The sequence below is a fragment of the Lagenorhynchus albirostris genome, chromosome 18 (assembly GCF_949774975.1).
Source record: "Lagenorhynchus albirostris chromosome 18, mLagAlb1.1, whole genome shotgun sequence".
NCBI lineage: Eukaryota > Metazoa > Chordata > Mammalia > Artiodactyla > Delphinidae > Lagenorhynchus > Lagenorhynchus albirostris.
Genome location: NC_083112.1, coordinates 76,670,819 through 76,691,187, shown reverse-complemented (window position 1 = coordinate 76,691,187; position 20,369 = coordinate 76,670,819). Strand labels below are relative to the sequence as shown.

At 53.4% G+C, this 20,369-nt stretch overlaps 1 protein-coding gene across 2 annotated transcripts in view; it reads left to right on the top strand.

Annotated features, from left to right (window-relative positions):
- The first annotated feature begins 526 nt into the window (after positions 1 to 526).
- Positions 527 to 20,369, top strand: part of CARS2 (cysteinyl-tRNA synthetase 2, mitochondrial) — a 35,722-nt gene continuing 15,879 nt past the window's right edge. For both annotated transcript variants that reach the window (XM_060129185.1, XM_060129186.1), the window contains exons 1-7: positions 527 to 738; positions 1,077 to 1,127; positions 4,730 to 4,847; positions 13,316 to 13,387; positions 13,484 to 13,589; positions 17,160 to 17,243; positions 19,397 to 19,526. In XM_060129185.1, coding sequence (XP_059985168.1) covers positions 527 to 738; positions 1,077 to 1,127; positions 4,730 to 4,847; positions 13,316 to 13,387; positions 13,484 to 13,589; positions 17,160 to 17,243; positions 19,397 to 19,526 — 773 coding nt within the window. The remainder of the gene's footprint in view (positions 739 to 1,076; positions 1,128 to 4,729; positions 4,848 to 13,315; positions 13,388 to 13,483; positions 13,590 to 17,159; positions 17,244 to 19,396; positions 19,527 to 20,369) is intronic.

Genomic DNA, 20,369 nt, shown 5'->3' with positions numbered 1-20,369 from the left:
TAAAATGAATCTCAGGCAGACATTTCCTACTACGCGTACTTGATCAATGGGTGGTGTCCTAGCTTCGCTCTTTCATGCGGAGACAGAGTGTGTGCGCTGGGGTGCAGACGTGCTCTGTGTGCTGCGCTGGGGTGCAGACGTGCTTCGCCAGCAGGCGAGGAGCCGGCAGCTGGTGCCCGCCCCGTGAACCGGGCCCGACCGCGCGTGGGCCCGTCCCCAGGCCCGGGTTGCACCGGCTCTGCTCAGTCCCGCGCTGAGAAGGGCGGAACGCCTCGGCCTGCGCGCGGCCCGGAGCGGGGACACCACCCTAGCCTGCCGCTCCCCTCCCCCACCCTGAGGCACTGCCCCTCCCCCTGCGCCGCAGCGGGCTCCGGACAGCCCGAGGGAGGCGGGGCGGCCTCTTTCCGACCGCCTCTTCCGGGGTAGGCGGGGCGTGACCGGGCCCCTTCCGTGTGGGCGGGGCGTGGTGGCCCCTCCCGGAGTGGGTGAGGCTGGCGAGTATCTGCGCCCGGCTCGCGGGGCAGCCATGCTGCGGACGCGCGGGGTCCCCGTGGGTTCCTCGCTCTTCCGGGCCGCGCTGGGCCTGGGGCCGGGGCCGCGGCCGGGGCGGGCGGCGTCGGGGTCGCGCGGGCAGGGCTGGCTGCAGCCTGCGGGCTACGACACGGGCGTCACGGTGTACAACAGCCTCACCAGGAGGAAAGACCCCTTGATCGTGAGCGGCGCGGACACCGCCTCCTGGTAGCCCCCGGGGATTGGGGGTGGGTGGGGTGCTGCGGGAGGTAGGGCGGGAAGGGCTGTGGACCCAGCGTATTCGGAGGCGGGGCCTCTGCATGGAAAGCGGGATTGGGTTCTCAGGTGGAAGCATTTAATAAGTGATAAAAGCATGTTTAAAGTCATAGTGATTCACAGGTTCGGCTGTGCATTTAGCGATTCAAGTGTAATACAGCCCCGGCTATGCATTCCCCCAAAGTGGTTACTTTTCGAAAAAGGCATGATTATATGATGATCATAAATGAGAGTGGGGTGCCTTTTCTTGCAAATATGTTTCACATGGTGGATTTTAACTCTGTTCCTAGGTATAGCTGTGGACCAACTGTCTACGATCATGCACACCTGGGTCATGCTTGGTGAGTGTCCTGAGGTTGAATTTTCACACTTTTAGGGACCATTTATTTTGGAAAGAAAAAGCCTTTGCATGTTTTTGCCATCCCTCAAGTGGCAACTTGAGAATGCTGAATAATTACAGTATTGCAGGTGTCGTGGGAAGCATACATGTCACAGTCTCGCTTGGTCCCATTTCACAGGTGAGGAAGGTCAGGGAGGCAGTGAGGAGCAGTGAAGAAGGACCTGTTTTGGAATCAGATGCTTCTTGTTGGGTAGTGAGATGAAGCCTTTCCAAGGGCCCTTGAATCAGCTGGTCACGAGTTATTTCTGGCCCCCATCGCTTATTTACTTCCCAGCTTTGGACAGGCCACTTTATTACTTTGTTTTTTAAAAAATACGTATTTATTATTCATTTATTTATTTTGGCTGTGCCGGGTCTTAGTTGCGGCACGTGAGATCTTTTTTAGTTGCAACATGCGGACTTCTTCGTTGCGGCATGCATGTGGGATCTAGTTCCCGGAACAGGGATCGAAGCCGGGCCCCCTGCATTGGAAGTGCGGAGTCTTACCCACTGGACCACCAGGGAAGTCCCCCACTTTATTACTTTGAGTCCTGGTTTCTTCATCTTTGAGGTGGGGATAATAGTATCCATCTTTTTGAATCTTCACAATTTTATGAAATAACTCCCATAAAGTGCTGCTTACCCCAGTCCCTGAGGTGGAAAGTGTGGTGAAGGCTCCCCAGTTCTTGAGGATAGGTAACACGTTAGTTCTTGAGGGAGGTCACATGTTAGGAAGTGTGAGAGCAGGGGTGGACCCTGGGGCTCTGACCTCCACGTGCCCCTTGTCTCCACCTGGTAATGTGCTACCTTCTACATTTGTTGAAGTTGCTGCTTTTCCTCATGTTTTCTCTTGTGCATCTTTTAAACTTGTTATTGTTCAGATCTAGATTAAAAGTCACCTTTATTCAGTACGTTTTTCAAAACTTTATATATCACCCAGCAAGATCTGAACATTTTGTGTGTGTTATAACAAAGTAAATAGTCTAGGAGTCATTTTTTCCTTCACTTTGGGCTAACTTAACTGTTAATTATAAAAAGCATATTTTGATCTCTTTATTGAAGTATTAAATATGTTGGGGGAAATATTGAAAACAGTACAGGTTATTGTATCTCCCACCCTGGAAAACGTCTCCACAAAGGCAAAAGAGAAAGAAAACAATGTTACTATCGAATAAGAATTAAACCAGAATGGGACGCACAGGCAGCTCGCTGAAAGGATTGCAGAGACAGAAGGGACTTGCAGTCTTGTGTGAGCTGAGTGGGCCCAGCTCTCTGGTTCAGGCAGGTCTGTAGTGTGGATTCGGGCACAGGTTAGGCCCCTCCCATTGGGTGGTGAACATTCTTGGTAACTTCATTTCAAAGTGAAGGCTCCCAGGTCCTTGAAACTTTCCTGAGTTATGAGACTGACAGAGGCTTGTTTAGCCATTGGAAGCACTTAGGTACATTTTAAAAGGGCTGAGGAAGAAATCCTGAAAGAAAGGGGGAGTAGGGCAGAGCCTCTCCCTTATTTCCAACTAGCAGAATCAGGCCTTTCATTTGTAATTTGTATCTGTCCTTACAAATACGGAAAAGAGTACAGATCTTCAGTGTACGGCCAAGACCATGTTCATGGCTCTTAGACTGAGAAACAGAACGTCATCAACATCCCAGAAGCCTCCTGTCTGACTCCCTCGCCTAGGCCCCCCTTGAGGATACCACTCTGGGCATCTCAGCGGCACGTCATCAGGGAGAGTCCTCAATTTGGGGTGTCCCTGCGAGGTAGAACCCTAAGTGCTACAAGATTTCTCAAGAGGTTGTAATCTTGGGGGCAGGGATGGTCGGGGATGGTCAGGCACCATCAGGCACGGTCCACTGCTCTTAAGTAAAGTTTAAAATCCCAAAGCCCAGGACCGTGTCCTTCCGCGGGTCTGTCCCTACTCACTCTCCAGGTTCCTGTCTCCACACTCTCCTCCCGGCTCGCCCTGCCAGCCTTTGTGTTAAAGAGACAGACACTTGGGCTTCCCTGGTGGCGCAGTGGTTGAGAGTCCGCCTGCCGATGCAGGGGACACGGGTTCGTGCCCCGGTCCGGGAAGATCCCACATGCCGCGGAGCGGCTGGGCCCGTGAGCCATGGACGCTGAGCCTGTGCGTCCGGAGCCTGTGCACCGCAACGGGAGAGGCCATGACAGTGAGAGGCCCGCGTACCGCAAAAAAAAAAAAAAAAAAAAGAGACAGACACTTAACAGACACAGCTCTTGCTACGTGCCATTCTAAACGCTGCGCAAACCCCAGCCAGTGATATCCTCTGACCGCACCAGGTGGCGGTGCTCTCATCCCCAGAGTGTAAATGGGGACAGGTCCCCTGGCTGGGAAGTGCTGAGCTGAGGGGGAGGCGGGTGTCTGCCGAGTCCAGGTTCCCCGCTAGGCGTGCGGCCTCAGCCAGGGGAGCTGGCCCTGCACTTGGGCTTTCAGGGTACCCACGGTGCTTGTGGAGGCGCCGGGGAGCAGCCCCATGCAGGTGTCAGGGACCCGCAGCCCCCAAGGTCCTCTGGGCTGCGCATGTGATTCGACTCTTTTTTCACTCTGTTTTAGGTTCCTGTTAGCTTTTTCTCTTAAATCTCATTTCTTGTAGAGTTTTCCTGACTCGACAAAGAGGGATACACTGATGATAATTATAGTAAGAATTAGCTGGAATTCCTGCTGCACAGGCACCAAGATCATGTACAGCAGCCCTATGACATAGTGGAATTTTGCCCAGTTCATAAATAAGCAGTCTGAGGCTTCAAAGGATATTTAACCTTTTAGCTCCTTGAGAAGGAGCTTTGGAGATTCTTGTCCCTGGAATTTGGCCTCAGCTCTCTCCGGGGCGGGTGGGTGTTGGGAGTTCAAGGGATACAATAATGAGGCTCATTTTCGCGGGAAAATGATTTTATGAGCTCAACTTTGGGCCGTGTGGATAACAGAGGTGAGCATGAGATTAGCTGACCCTGAGTTTTAAGGTTGTTTTCATGGGAAACTAGTTTCTTGAGATTTTAACTGGATATTAGATGTTAAACCCTTTTGCTTTCACAAGTCTGAATTACCCCTGTGCAGTCTGTCCATAAGCTGGTGTTTCTGTATTCCACAGTTGTGTGCACGTTTCTTAGGAAGGATCTTATCCAGCTTTGATGGGATTGTCCCTGTCCTGATTTGTCATTATTTGCTTCTGTCTCTTGTCACGGTGAAACATTAGTTATTCTAGAACACGAACAAGGATGGTTAAAGCTCTCAGTATCTTGACCACCTCCTGAACTTGCATCACAAGGGAATTTTTTATACAGTTGAATAGATATAAACTCAACGCCTGTAAAGTTAAAAATGCTAATGTGGTGTCCTGAAATTGAGGCAGCACCTTTGTCAGTTTCTCATGCAGACCCACATGGGCCAGTCAGTAAAAGACTTTTCCTTTTCTCAGCTGTCCTTGGAACGGTCCTTGATATCACGCACTCCCACTCAACGTGCGGCATCACTAAATGTACGGCACGCTTTTGAAGGTCACAGTGTCGACTTTCGGTTTTAAAGATGCCCTAACATTTTTTTCTTTCAGCTCATACGTTAGATTTGATATAATTCGAAGGATCCTGACCCGGGTTTTTGGGTGCAACATCATCATGGTGATGGGAATTACGGACGTGGATGATAAAATAATCAAAAGAGCCAACGAGGTAAGTGTGGATTCCCTTGATTAGTGCTTTGACTGATGAGTCTTCTAACCCCCATTTGATACTTCTTATGCGCACTTCACAAGACTCTTCAGGCCTTACTGTCCACCCGAGGCCCTGCGAGGATACTCTGACAGGTTATCTTCCTGAATCGTCTTGTTCCTTGGAGGCTTCCTGGCCTGAATGCAGGCCCTTCCCTGCCCCCTCAGCCTCCAGGGTAAATACCTCACTCCCGGTTTACAGAGGAAAGTCAAAAGGCCATTTTGGGGCTAGGGAAATTTAGCTCATAGGAGGTTTAATTTTCTCATTTGTTAAGTGAACAGGGTGCTTCTCTTATATCTCATTCAGCATTTAGAGGAAGTCTTGGGGGCAAATTCTAACACAGGGATTAAATAGTTATATTTTTTATTTTTAAAAATTTTATTTAGTTTTTTGGCCATGCCACGTGGCTTCTGGGATCTTAGTTCCCCGACCAGGGATTGAGCCTGGGCCCTCGGCGGTGAGAACACAGAGTCCTAACCACTGGACCGCCAGGGAAGTCCCTGTAGTTCTATTTTTATTTATTATTTATTTATTTATTTTGGCTGCACTGGGTCTCAGTTGCGGCATGCAGACTCTTAGTTGCGGCACGCATGCGGGATCTAATTCCCTGACCGGGGATCGAACCTGGGCCCCCGGCATTGGGAGCACGGAGTCCTAACCATGGGACTGCCAGGGAATTCCCTATAGTTTTATATATGTGTATGTATATATATATATATTTTTTTAAAAAAATATAAATTTATTTATTATTTTATTTATTCTTGGCTGTGTTGGGTCTTCGTTGCTGCACGCAGGCTTTCTTTAGTTGCGGCGAGTGGGGGGCTACTCTTTGTTGCGGTGCGTGGGTTTCCCATCGCGGTGGCTTCTCTTGTTGTGGAGCACGGGCTCTAGACGTGTGGGCTCAGTAGTTGTGGCGCACGGGCTTAGTTGCTCCGTGGCATGTGGGATCTTCCTGGACCAGGGCTTAAACCCGTGTCCCCTGCATTGGCAGGCGGATTCTTAACCACTGTGCCACCAGGGAAACCCCCTATAGTTATATTTTTAAAAGTCTACTTTCAAAGGTTCACCTCTTCTGCTTTTTATGATTAGCAACTCTCTATAACAGTTATGTATATCTATAACAGTTATCTCTAACGATCTATAAAAAATTGTTAAATTATCTAATTTACAGAAAACCTACATGGAGTGCCTTACATCCTGTAATTTTAAAAATATATGAATATATATTTATATAGTGTTATTTTAGAAAATGAGGTTATACTTTATATTGTTCGTAACCTGCTTTTTCCACTTATTGCATTTTGAGTGTTTTTTCACGTTAAGTATTCTTAAACATTTTTAAATAGTCTTACAACCTTCCGTCACACAGACATTGTACTTACTACCATCCTTATTTTTGGACTCTTGCATTCCTCCCATATTCTGTTATTTTCTCTCAGATTTATTTCCTAGAAACCCCATCTTCCTATTTCCTGCCGATTTGCCTTTTTAATAACTAGACAGCATTCCGCCGTTGGGGGCTACTCAGAGATTCCTCTGGACCTCCCCATCCTTGACTGTTTTTATTGTTTCTAGGTGTTAAAAATCGTGCTGCAGTGAATTTCTTTTTCTCCCCCTCTGTTTTGGTTGCTTAAATATTTTTCCCAAGGTGGAATTACTAGGTCAAATGATGAGCAGTTTATCTGATACGATTTGTCACCCTTCTTGGAGTTGGACCATTTCAGAGAGAGGTTACCAGCAGCGCCGAAAATGGGTTCCAACTTTAGACGTATTTCCTCACGTCCTCAGCACAGCAGCGTTCCCCATTTTTACTTAGTCTGGATAGTTCAGTCAGTGTGTCGTGTTCCCTTACAGTGGACTTGACTTCCGTTTCCAGGACTGTCCCTGAACTTCATTGACCATCCGGGTCCAGGCTCAGGCCTGGGACAGAGGCTTTGTGTGGACAGAGGTCAGACAGACAGTTCCTGGCCTCCGGACCTTGTGTCCGGCGAGGCAGACGGACCCTCAGACGCATGCTCCGTGTGTGTCTTAGTTTATTTTGTAAGCCCAGATTGGGGGTGGGGTGCAAAGAGGATCGCTGCGCCTTTCCGGAATTCAGAAATGACTTATCGGAGGAGGCTCGCCCCCGCGGGATGTTAAGCGTTAGGAAGGGACTGGCACGTGAGGAGCGAGACATTCTGGGCGGAGGGGAGAGCGTGTCCCGCGTGGAAGCCAATCCTGCAGGATCCCCGGCGCGTGGGGCGGGCGATGCCAGCTGGCGAAGCTGGGGGGGGCGCCCGGCCTGGACGATGCCCTGGGAGTTGGGCTTTGTTCCGTAGACCGTGGGACCTGCCAGCACGGGACCAGCTCGGTGCAGTGGGAACGGCCCGCTCTGGGGCGGGGGGATGCGACCAGGGACGAGGGCCTCGGGAGGGCTCGGTGGGCGCCCTGCACTGGGGGAAGGTGCGTGCTTGCTGAGTGGAGAGAGAGGGAGTTTGAGGTATTGGAGGAAACCCAAACCAGGTAGAAGCTCAGCTCAGGGCTGTGTTGAAAAAAAAATACGCATGAGGTCTTTGTCGTGGTTCCTGGTCCACAGCTGGAGTGATAGTGTCTTCTGTGAGCTAATGGGACGACCAGTGGCTGGGGCCTCCAGATGGTGTTGGCATGGGGGCTGGTGCCGGAAAGACCAGCCATGAGTTGAGCTGGAACTTTCACTCCCACCTGCATCCCGCCACCCCTGCCTACCTCCTGGCGGGGGAGAAGGGCTGGAGATTGCGCTGATCACCGATGGCCAGGGATTTAATCAACCTTCCCAAGGATAGAGCCTCCATACAACCCCCCGACGATGGGCTCTGGAGCTTCCCGGTTGCTGGACATGGAGGCGCCGCGAGGTGGTGCCCGCCTGGCCCCCGGAGGGCATGTACGCCCCCCCCCCCGCGCAACCTCGTCCTGCGTGTCTTGTCCACGGGGCTGCTGCTGAGTTGTGTCCTTTATATAAACTGATAATGGGAAGTGGAGCGCTCTCCTGAGTTCTGTGACTTGTTTCATCAAACCCCCAAATTTCTAGTTGGTGGACAAAAGTGCTGGTGGCCTGGGGACCCCACTGCTGCAGGTGTCTGAGTGGGGCAGTCCTGTGGGACTGAGCCCTTAACTTGCAGGGTCTATGCTGACCCCAGGAGCTGGTGTCAGAATAGGATTGACGGGGCTTCCCTGGTGGCGCGGTAGTTAAGAATCCGCCTGCCAATGCAGGGGACACGGGTTCGAGCCCTGGTCCGGGAAGATCCCACATGCCGCGGAGCACCTAAGCCCGTGCGCCACAACTACTGAGTCTGTGCTCTAGAGCCTGCGAGCCACAACTACTGAGACTGCGAGCCACAACTACTGAAGCCCGTGTGCCTAGAGCCTGTGCTCTGCATCAAGAGAAGCCACCGTGATGAGAAGCCCGTGCACCGCAACGAAGAGTAGCCTCCGCTCGCTGCAACTAGAGAAAGCCTGTGCGCAGCAAAAAAGACCCAATGCAGCCAAAGATCAATAACAATAAAATAAAGTAAATTTATTAAAAAAAACAAACAAAACGAATAGGATTGACTTTCAGCTGGAGTCAGAGGGTCGGAGAAGTGGTTGGCATTGGAAAAGACACACCACGTTTGGTACCAGAAAGGAGCCGCTGCAGGGCTGGAGGTGAAGGTCAGGTGGTGCTAGCGCTGGTGGTTCATCATCCCATCCCTGGTTCTCTCTGACGGTTTAGTTCGAGCCCTGGCCTGATTCCGTCTGCCTGGTCTCCAAATCCCGCGCCTGTGTCCGGTGTCCCTGCGGTCAGGTATCCATCCTGGTCCACCACCGGAGCCTAGAGGCGAGGTCACGAGGTGCCGACGTGGGAGCTGCCCCTTCGTGGGGACCTGTGAGGGAGGGGGAGACGGGGGCGGGAAGGGGGCGGGCGGCTTGGGGCCGCAGGGGCGGGGCCCCAGCCCCTGACCGCCAGGCGCGCCGTGCGCTGCTGCTGTCGCTGTCCCTCTGCCCTGCCACCGGAGCCGTTTGCCCAGGACCGTCTGACTTCAGTTTGTGCGCAGCCAGTTGGTGGGGTGGCAGCCCTAGGGTCCTAGAGTGGAGTTTTTGAGCGAACACGATGCAGGAAGGAGTGTCCTATCGTCCACGGTGAGGACAGACCAAGGGGAAGGCGGGGGCCAGGCGTGCGACGTCCTTCTGGAATCTGTTGGGATCCGGGCGGGAGCCGAACAGGGTCCGGGACGCTTGGTGGGAAGGTCGGTCCCGCGATGCAGAGCAGGGTGGGCGCTGGAGCCTCGCCTCGCTGGCCGGGGGTAGGACGGAAAGGACAGAAGCCTGTGACCTGGCGTGGCAGCTGGGCGAGTAGCCTGCAGGAAGCCCGCAGCAGGGCAGGGCCGGCGTCTGGAAGTGCAGGCTGCTCAAGAAGGAGGGCGCCCAGGTCGGCCTTTCACCTGTCCTCACGCCCAGCCGGGACGAGAGGCCGCGCAGCCGTGTCCCCGCACTGGGCGCTTTGGGGCTGGCTGTGAGTCTTCGGAGTCGGAGGTGGAGCTGTCCAGCCGTGGCGGGGGCTTGGCGGGTGGGCGCCGGAGGGGAAAGATGGGGTGCGCGGGGGGTTAGGGGAGTGTCAGCCGCGGGGTGAAGGCCGGGCGCCTGGGGAGGGAGGGGCTGGGCGTCCGGGAGCGCAGGAGGAGTGGGGCTACAGAGGGCCCCCGCGGGGAGTCGTCGTTTGCTACTTTATAAAGAACTTGTGCTACTTAGAACGTGAGAGTCGGTAGGATTGGTTAAAGATCCTAAGCGTAGAGAGTGTTTTAAGTTTTGACACCTGAGCGTTTCAGTACTTATTACACAGCAGGATGCTAACCTGGCATCAAAGGGTCTCTTCTGTTCTCAAAATAGAGTCTTACTTCAAGATGATAAACCATTCATCTGACACACAGAGGTATGAAGATACCCATTTGTTTCTTAGGATCCAGCAGAGAGGCTGTTCTTTTTACTGAAGGCAAACTTTGTTGACGACGGCCACACCCTTCATGCCATCTGCTCCAGCACTTGCTCTTAAAATACTTTAAATTATAATATTTCACTTTTCTGAATCACTTCCTTGACTTTAATTTTTGGCACAGTTTTATAGTTCGTCAGGGATAAAAACCGCAGGAGGATTTCTGGGGTAAGGATGAAAAGAAACGAGGTATATTCGTATGGTTGCATTCTGTGTTAAGAAAAACGATGATAAACGTCTCAGCGATTCAAGCCGAGTTACTCTCTCTGTGCTCTGGCCCGCGTGCCCTTCCCTCCGGTAAGAAGGCTGGACGCGCACCTGAGGGCGAGGGCTGGACCGGCGGGGTCCCCTGCCAGGGAGAGCTCAGCTGAGGTGATCCGGCGGGGGTCTGAAATAACAGGGACCAGGACCCCGTGTCAGCAGCGCCTCCTGTAGGTTGTTCTGTGTAGAGAGCAGCGCGAGCCCCCCGTGGGGTGGGCCCAGCTGCCTAGAACTAAAATGTTAGTTTTGGAATATGATTCCCTCTCCCCCAAGCCAGCAACAGCTCGTGCCCACTTCCAGTGCACTGTCGCCTGTGAGCGCTTGCAGCCGTCCTCACCACGCGTGGAGCAGGACACGCCTGTTTGCGCAGAGGTGTCCCCGATGCGCCGTGTGTCCGTATTATCGGAGCTGGACACGCTGATCCTAGAGCTCACACGGAAGAGCAGAAAGCAAGAGTAGCCAGGACAAGGGAGGGAGTAGCCCTACCCGATGTTCAAAGTTAAAAACCTATAGAAAGTTGTTGTTTTTAATATATTCTTTCCCTTTTCTTAGCACAGCTTTACTGAGGTGGAACAGACCTGGGGGAAGCTGTACGTAGTGCACACAGCGTGTGCAGCTGGATAAACCCTCCACACCTGTGACCATCACCGGTGTCGAGATGGTGACCGTTACCACCCTGCCCCCCAGAACCCCCATCCTCCAGCCTCCCTGCGCCCTACCCCGAAGCACCCCGTCCACTTTCTGCATCTCTGGGGGCTGTAGAGGTTAAACATTAATTTACCGTTACATGAAGAGACAGACGATGGAACACACTAGAAAGGCCAGAAATAGACACAGTAAATCATGGAAATTTATTTTATGATAAAGATGGCATTTCAGATCATTGGGGAACAGATGAATTACTCAGTAAAAAGTGTTGACAGTTGGGTAACCATCTGGGGAAAAAAATAAACTAAAGTTGGATATATGCCTCACAACCAAATCTGAAGCAGATCGGATTTCACATAAGAGAAGTGGAACCACAAATTACTGGAATAAACCCTGGGGCACTTTTTATAGCCTCGTGTTGGGGAAGGCTTTCCTAAGTTTGTTTCCAAACCCAGAAAAGATGGAGAAATGTAAAAGATTGCTAAATATAAAAATGAAATTTTCTGCCTGCCATAAAATAGCCATAAGGTTGAAAGACTGAAAAAAATCGAAATTCACACTGCGGATAAAAGGTTGATTTCTTTAAAAAAATACTTCCTACATATCAATAAGAAAAGACCTAAAAGACCTACAGCTCTGTAGAAAAAAGGTTAATTTCAGATGGTTTAGTGCAGATGGTCCCTAAACACATGAGATGTTCAGGCTCCCTCAAAATATGAGAAATGCAGCTTAAAGATGCAACGAGAACGTGCCCTTTAGTATCACGTCGACGAGGTCTAGCCATCCGCCAGCACTGTGCCCGAGCCTGGCGGGTCAGGTTCAAGCTCCTCCGGAGGCGCTGCCAGCAGCCTGCCAAGGGTGTGCGTGTGTCCTCGACCAGGGCGTCACGTGCGGGTCTGTAGCTCAGGCTGCGCACTCGCGTGGGTGTCACGGCCGGAGACGGCGAGAGCGCGGACCGGGTGGTGCGAGGTTCACGCCCGGCTGGGAGACGGGCGCGGACGCAGGCCTGCGTGGGAAGGTGGCGCTCGGCGCACCGCGTGCCCGGGTCCCAGATACCGTGTGGCGTCAGCCGAGGAGACCAGGCGCAGGTGCGTGTGGGGCTTTTGAGAGGAGGTACAAGCATGCAGCTGACCACACTTGTGCTCCTGGGACGACTCTGCCGGTGTTTGCCTTGTGGGAGGGGGGCCGGGCTTGGGCACATTGACGTTGCTTGTGTTCTCCAAGAGAGAATTACCGTGCAGGAGACAAATCAGGTAAATATTGATCAATTAGATGCTGATCTTTGGGTCCCACATTGCGTTTTATTTGAAACTTCTCAAACGTCACAATGACACCGAGTTTTTTCGGCGTTATTGTTCAGTTGGCCTTTTGTCCTCTGGATAGATGTACGGTAGCAGATTTCTTGTTTAGGAGGTCTGCTCTGCCACAAGGCCACGCTCAGGAGAAGGCCCAGTGGGTCTGGGTGCCCTGTCTGCGCGGGGGTGATAGGAACAAGGGTCTTGTGTCCGCAGAGCTGACTCACCTGCGTGCACGGGAATCCCCGGAGCCATCTAAGGGGTGACTCGGTGGGACTCTCCACCTTGCAAGGAAAGCTGAGGCAGAGACGTTTGTTGTCTTGCCCCAGACCACGCGGCGAAAAAGACGCTTTGTTCACCAGGTTTATTTCTTCAGTAAACGTTCCTGGCCTCGGTTTCCAGGACGATTCCTTTTTCGGGCCCTGGGCTGGGACGAAGGTGGCCTCAGGGTGACGGGGCTCGGGGTGGCCTTCCACTTGAGGAAGTTTCCTTGTCCTCCGGAGCGGGAGTGTCTACACCCTGACGCTGTTTCACGGGGTGGGGTGAGGGAGCAGACGCAGGTGCCGGCGGAGCTAAGAGCTCACAGTCGTGGACCCGCGTAGGGTTTCAGGACGTCAGGGTCGGGCTCTGTGCTGGGAGTGTTTTTCTGCTGAAAAGTAAGAAGCGCTCTAGGGAGGATTGTCGTGTGTGCCGGCCCCCCTCCCCGCCTGAATCCAGAGTCCCTGCGTTCAGAATGCAGCGTACTTCTCTGGGGGTTCTGCTTGCCCCCAGACGCCCAGCCCTGGCCCCTCCAGATTGAACACCCGCCACAGCCCCCATTGACGGGGGCTGCATTGCTTTCAGATGTTTCTGAGACATTTCCTCATACAGGTACTTGTGACTTGTTTTCTCCTGCCCCCTGAGAGGTAAAGGGGTAGAAGTCGGGAGCTCAAGTGGTTGTGTGTGGGACGGGGTGACCTGGCTTGCCCTGGTCCTAGAAGAGCAGAGGCTACTTCGTAGGTCTTTGGGTTTTGTTTTGAATTATGTAACGGAAATCATGACACTGTTTATTCCTTTTTCTCTCTGAGCAGAAAGCAGGTCAGTAAGCCTTTTTGACCAGCTAAGGGGCCAGGACGATTAAATGCCCCTTTGTGAGCAGGACCGCGTGGAGGCCGCGCCGTGCGGCCCGGGAGGAGTGGCCGTGCCTCTGGGGTTGCGTTGTGAGTCCCCCAGACTCTCATGCTCTCCTCATCTTCTTACAGATGAACGTGTCTCCCGCTTCCCTGGCCAATCTATATGAAGAAGACTTTAAACAAGACATGGCGGCCTTGAAGGTAGGTGTGTGATAAGCAGCGTGGACGGTGGACTCTGGGGCTGACCCCCTCCGCGTGGAGCTGGGGAAACCGCGTCTCTCCTCTGCTTTCTTACAGGTTCTCCCACCCACCGTGTACCTGAGGGTGACTGAAAACATTCCTCAGATAATTGCTTTTATCGAGAGAATAATTGCTAACGGGCACGCTTACTCCACCCCGAAAGGTAGCGGTTATGCTATTAACCTGATCGCTGGGTGCGACCCTGTAGGATTTGGACGGGCGGGCTGCATTTGGGTGGCTCGGATGGGCCGAACGTCTTACTGTCTTTCTTGGTAGGATTCTTACGGCAAAAATGTGAGATTTTCTACGATTGTGTCTCTTTGTGAAACTGCTGAATCAGTTCTCTTTCAAAATACCTTGCACTGTCAGAGGCGAGGTGGGCATCCGAGAGTCGATCTCGACGAGGCAAACGTGGCCAGGTGCTAACGGCCACGGGGTCCGGGTGGGAGTACAGTCTTCACTGGAGCCTTTTTTCAACTTTGTTTATAAGTTTTCACAACACAGCTGGGGACAGTGGTCACTCTGAAGACCCACTCCCTTGTTAAGGACTCTTCCCCCTCTCTGCGTAGGGGAGGGTTGTTTTCGATGGGCCAGTGGCAGAAATGGCAGATCTCCCGACACTGCCACTCGCACCTGTGCATAAAGGGCCTCGCCCTACGTCACCCCCCAGGCGCTGGACCGAGCCCTCCCGCATCCCGTGGCCTCTGCACGGGCCTGTGTCCCCTCTTCCGTCTAAGACACACCCACAGTGTTCCCTCCACGAAGCTGAAGACACTGACTGGGTCCCTTGTACAGAACAGCCCGTCTTCGGGTGCTTTGCCTGATCCTCTTGGAGACAAAACCTGAATATAGCAAATACGTGAAGGGAGAACCGCAAGTCCTCATGTGCACGCGGTTCCAGGCAGGGTTCCTGCGCCTCTCGGGCTCTCGGGCAGGACCACGAAGGAAAGGTGCTCCCTGTGCAGTCACCCCCGTAAACCGCATCTAGGGTCACACCTCTTCCTTTGTCCTTTACTCTCTACGAGCATGGCGGCACCTGCAGAGCCCCGACCCGGGCTGCGCACTCTGGGCATTATTCACAAGGTCAGAGGCTTTTCTGGTCCAAGAACCGACAAGTTGTGCAAATAAGGCAGCATGGGATGGGCTGCCCAGTGGGACGGTGCCGATATCAGAGCTGAGGAAGTTCACCGTCAGCCCCGGGGGTGGAAGAAGCTTCCTGGGAGAGAGGAGGCTTGGGCCAGGACTTTGGGGAGGGGCAGGATTTGGAAGGCGCGGCTGGGGAGAAGGGGGTGCAGCTGAAGAAAGGCAGGATCCCAGAGGCAGCCAAACGCCAGGGTGCAGCCTTGCCCTGGGGCCCCAGACAAAAGCAGCAGCTCCTAAACCAGTTAAACTGGACCCAGAGGAAGGGCCAGACAAAGCACCCCAAGACGGGCATTCTGTACGACGGGGGACCCAGTCGGCGTCTTCAGCTGTGGAGGGAACACAGTGGGTGTGTCTTAGAAGAGGGGACGCAGCCCTGTGCAGAGGCCATGGGATGCGGGAGGGCTCGGTGCAGCCTGGAGCTGGTGATGACACTGGGGTCACGTAGGGTGAGGCCCTTTATGCACAGCTACACGTCTGCTCCAGAAGATACGGAGGGGGAGGAGTGACCAGACCTGAGACCTGTGGCCTGAGGCACCAGGGGTTCACCCAGGCGCGGCACAGGATAAATGCTGCGTGTCGTCCTGTTCGGTTTTGGTTTTTTAATTTATTTATTTTTATTTTTGGCTGCGTTGGGTCTTCGTTCCAGTGCACGGGCTTCTCATCGCGGTGGCTTCTCTTGTTGCGGAGCACGGGCTCTAGGCGCACGGGCTTCAGTAGTTGTGGCTTGCGGGCTCAGTAGTTGTGGCACACGGGTTCAGTAGTTGTGGCTTGAGGGCTCTAGAGCGCAGGCTCAGCAGTTGTGGCGCACGGGCTTAGTTGCTCCGCGGCATGTGGGATCTTCCCGGACCAGGGCTCGAACCCGTGTCCCCTGCATTGGCAGGCGGACTTTTAACCGCTGTGCCACCAGGGGAGCCCTGGTTGTACATTTTTAATAATGGTGACACAAACGTAATTCATTTAAAATAAATGTATTAACTTGAACTCCAGTAATTTGGACTTTGTGGCAGTTCCACAAAAGCTTGACTCTAATTTGAGCTTTGAACTATTCGTGAAGAAAAAATTTGTTCAGCAAATGGGTAAAGTAAGCCCCGGTTCGGGAAAATGTGTCCTCTATCAAGGGAGCAGTTTCTCCCTCTGTCAAAGCATTTTCAAAGTGCTGTCCGCATTCTGACTTAGTAGAAAGCAGTTCCCACAGTATTTGTTTCGCTGCTGTACCCCGGCGCGTAGGTCGGGCTCAGTAATAAACTGCGTGCGGAGGAAGGACCCCGTGGGGGACTGGCAGAGCCCAGTCACCGGGGGCCGTTTCCCCTCTGTTCTGCTGATTGCCCCCCTGTGGTGCTGGCGCCTGCCCTGTCCCCGCCAGCCGGGCTGGAGAGTGACCGGGGACATGAGCCTCTGACAGTCCAAGCTCCGTGGATCTTGTGTTTGTCTTGGCCGCTCCGTGACGCAGGTGGGATCTTAGTTCCCCGACCAGGGATCGAACCTGGGCCCCCTGCGGTGGAAGTGCAGAGTCTTAACCACTGGACCGCCAGGGAAGTCCCGTAAAGGCTTCCTGGATCTTAAAGCAACCTGTCTTCAAGGCCACTGTCCCTAAGAAGGATAGTGCAGATACAGATTAGTAACTGTGTCAGTACAAAGAATGTGAAGATTAAAAACCAGAAGTTTGCAAAGGTTAAAAATCGCACCCGACCTGGGGCCCTCGTGCTGATTGCGGCGTGCAGGTGGCCGGTCAGGACTGCGACCCAGTGGCCGCGGCGTCGGCCTTCCTGAGCGCCGGCTCCTTCGGGGCAGAACCCTTCCCACCAGTTCTGCGGCTCTGCCACCGCCTTCCCTGCTCTGCCTCTTCCTGAGTGGGGACGAGCAGGGCTCCCGGGCTCTGCAGGGTCCCCGTGGGAGGGTCGTCTGGCACCCGCAGCACGTGTGCACCTTGGTGAAAGGACCCCACGGCGGGGGGGATGCTTTCGCGTGAGGTGCCTGTTCTGAGTGGCAGGGTGGTCTTAGGGCATCCGGGTTAAAAACGGCTTGCTTTTATTGATGGGTCTGTAACCCAGGGCCCAGAGCTGAAGGCAGGCCAGTGATAAACTCACTTCCCTTTTTTCTTGTTAGAAAGAACTGGCTCAGCATTTTACAGAGAATGTACATTTGTGTTTTCCCTTTCACAACCGGACGTTCATGATGTGTGCAAACGCATGTTTTTTGTTTTTTGTTTTTTGTTTTTTTTGCGGTACGCGGGCCTCTCACTGTTGTGGCCTCTCCCGTTGCGGAGCACAGGCTCTGGACACGCAGGCTCAGCGGCCATGGCTCACAGGCCCAGCCGCTCCACGGCATGTGGGATCTTCCCAGACCGGGGCACGAGCCCGCATCGGCAGGTGGACCCTCAACCACTGCGCCACCAGGGAATCCCCAGCAAACGCATGTTTTTACGATACAGTGTTGTTGTTAATTCTGGTTTAAACATACGGTGAAAGGCGCCACCCGAAGGCTGGTGCCGTATCCTGGGTTCAGGGTCTAATTGTCATTAGCTGTGAGGCGTGTGTAGATGCGGGTGCTGACGACAGAAACGAGCTTCACGGTCACCTTTATGAAACAGGCAATGTCTACTTCGACCTGCAGTCAAGAGGAGACAGATACGGCAAGCTGGTCGGCGTGGCCCCTGCCCCCGTGGGAGAGACAGGTGGGTCCAGCCTCTCCCTCCCGTGGGGTTCTGGGGACAAAGCCCAGACCCTCCCCTGCTCTCTCAGACGTGGTGATGTTGGCGGACGTCGATCACACCTGAGTTTAGATTTAGTTGGGTTTGTTGGAATAGAGAGACCACGCAGAGTAGGAAGTTGCTGCAGCACGTGACACGCGGCCTCCCGTTCCTCCCTGGGGCGCTCTGCACGTGCACGTGCCGTCTGTGCTGTCACGTCTTAACGCTCTTGTCCAACGGGCTGCTGTCACGTGTTAAATCCCCGTAGGTATTTTATCATACGTAAATTCCCACATAAACTTCCCCGTGATTCTGCCGCTTTTCATGTGCTTTAAAGGCGACTCCAATCTACCTCTTGAACACTTCTAGTTAAGTTCCCATACGTATTTTAGCATGTATGACGCACGTATGACATTCCCACTGTATTCGAATCTATTCCTATACCCTCTCCTGCAAAGTCATTTTTGTGGAGAAGAAATAATAAGTGTATAGAACTACATGAAAAATAATTGGGAGATTGGGATCGACGTCAACATAATTTTAAAGGATACTCCTGAGATTTAACAAAACCAAACAAAAAATGAGCAAAAACCCAAAAGACACGTTGTCTGAGTCGTCTCTGCTTTTAGGCGTAACCCTCCTGCCCTATGACCCGTGTCGTTTCAGTCTAATTACAGCGGGTGTGTGGAGTTGACTCCCCAGAAGAGTTCTTCTAACTTGTGCACAGTCGCTGTTAACCCTGCTTCCGTCCTGGACCATCCACGCCTGAGAGGTGTGGCCCTGGCCTTAGGGAAGCAGAGGAGGAACTTCTGATACCTACACATTCTAGCATCAGCAACACTTTAAAAAAATATATACTTTATTTTTTCGAGCAGTTTTAGGTTCACAGCAGAATTGCGTGGCAGGTCCAGAGAGTTCCGTAGGCCCGCTGCCCCGCTGTACACAGCCCCCTCGTCATCAGCATCCCCACCAGAGTGGGACGTGTTAGAACTGGTGGACCTGCACTGACACGCCAGCCTCACCCCGAGTCCATAGTCTACATCAGGGTTACTCTTGGTGTCTCTCTGGGTTTAGACGGATGTGTAATGACGGGTATCCGTCATTATAGTATCATGCAGAGAGTTTCTCAGCCCTAAAGATCCTCTGTGCTCTGCCTGTTCATCCCCTTCCCACCCCAGCCTCTGTCAGCCACTGATGTCTTTACTGTCCCCATTGTTTTGCCTTTTCCAGAATGTCATAGAGTGGGAATCATACAGTTTGGCCTTTTCAGACTGGCTTCTTTCATTTAGTAGTACGCATGTAAGATTCCTCCTTTTTTTGGTTTTTTTTAAAGATTTTGTTTTTGATGTGGACCACTTTTAAACTCTTTAATGAATTTGTTACAATATTGCTTCTGTTTTATGTTTTGTTTTTTTGGCTGCGAGGCAGGTGGGATCTTAGCTCCCCAACCAGGGATCGAACCTGCACCCCCTGCACTGGAAGGCGAAGTCTTAACCACTGGACCGCCAGGGAAGTCCCCCTCCATGTTTTTTCATGGCTCGAAAGCTCCCTTCTTATCAGCATTGAGTAACACTCCATTGTCTGGATGGACCACAGTTTGTTTACCCATCACCTACTGAAGGGCATCTTGGTGGCCTCCCCGTTTTGGAACATAAAGAGAGCCCCGTACCGGCTTGTCCTAGAACCCTGAACCCCCCTCTTCTGAATTTTCTTGCTTTCTGAATGTGATTGATACAAATACTCTGGTATTTTCCTTTTTGCTCTGATTATCATCTCTCTTTGAAAACAGTTACTCTGAAACTCAGCTACTGACAGAGACGGAATGAGGGAGCATGAGAGCACGTGTAGAGTAGGCCCCTCAGCAGCATCACTGCACGTACTTGAAGCCCCGCACGCAGTACTCAGATGACTGAAACGGGCCACGCTGCTGGGGGACCGCGTGCTTCTCTCGTGTTATAGATAAAAGTACCTGGTGGCTGTCTAGCTTTCACGTGGCAAAGAGAAAAACACGTGCACGAGAAATGTGAGGTTACTCCTCAGAGGAACGGAGTCGGGGACGTGCGTCCTGCCTGTTTGGGGGTGACTGTGTTGGTTCGTTCTGGATTCCCTCCCGCTGATTAACCGTCTGTCACTGGCAGATCACTCTGACAAGCGGCATGCCAGCGACTTTGCCCTGTGGAAGGCGGCGAAGCCCCGGGAGCCGTCCTGGGCCTCGCCCTGGGGAGACGGGAGGCCTGGCTGGCATATCGAGTGTTCCACCATCGCCAGGTAAGGTTTTCCCGGCGTCGTCTGTGCTGTGATGTACACGCTCGGCCAGCAGAGGGTGCAGGTGGGGCAGGCTTGGTCCTAGTGCCGGCAACGCAGGTGGTTTGGAAAGGAAGCTTAGCGCCCGGGTGGGACCGGCCGTGGGAAGCGAAGCAGCAAAACCAGAACACGTTTATCTCCCCAACATCAGCGCTTGTTCTCGTTAGTAGAAGAGCCCGCTCTGCAGTTAGTTCTTGAGTGCCAGTCACACGCAGGCCAGCTCCGGGGGTGGCAGCATCTCTTCCGCGGTAGGTTCAGGGAGGCGGCCAGGGACCTGGGCCAGGGGCTGGACCCCCATCCTCGGCCCCAGAGCTGGTCCTGGACCAGGCGCCTCGAGCATGACCCCCAGCGTCCCCTTCCGTCTGCCCTTTCTGCCGGCTCTGTCTCGGGCGGCACCATGCCCGGGACGTTTCTGTCTTGGGAACCCCTGTAAACACAGCGCTTCTCTGGTCCCCATTCTCCTCCAGGGACCCTCTTTTTTGTCTCTTCTCTCACTGTCCACGCATCTCCGCTGTTGTCTGAAGGGCGTCCCCACCCACTCTGGTCTCCAGAGGTCACGGTGACCGTCAGCCCGGTCTGTGATGGGCCGCTGACACCCCTGCTCGCTCCCTGGCTTCTGTGGAACAACGTTCTCCTGGTTTTGTCGTCTCTGCTGGGGCCTCATCCACCTTCCTTTTGTGGACCTGCCCTGTGGACCGTCCGGCATCTGCGCTCCCTTGCCTCTGCCTGTGTGTGTTTGTGTGTGTGTGTGCGTGTGTCTGCGTGTGTGCTCGCGGGTACTGAAGGCTGCATCCCGGCTGGGCTCTC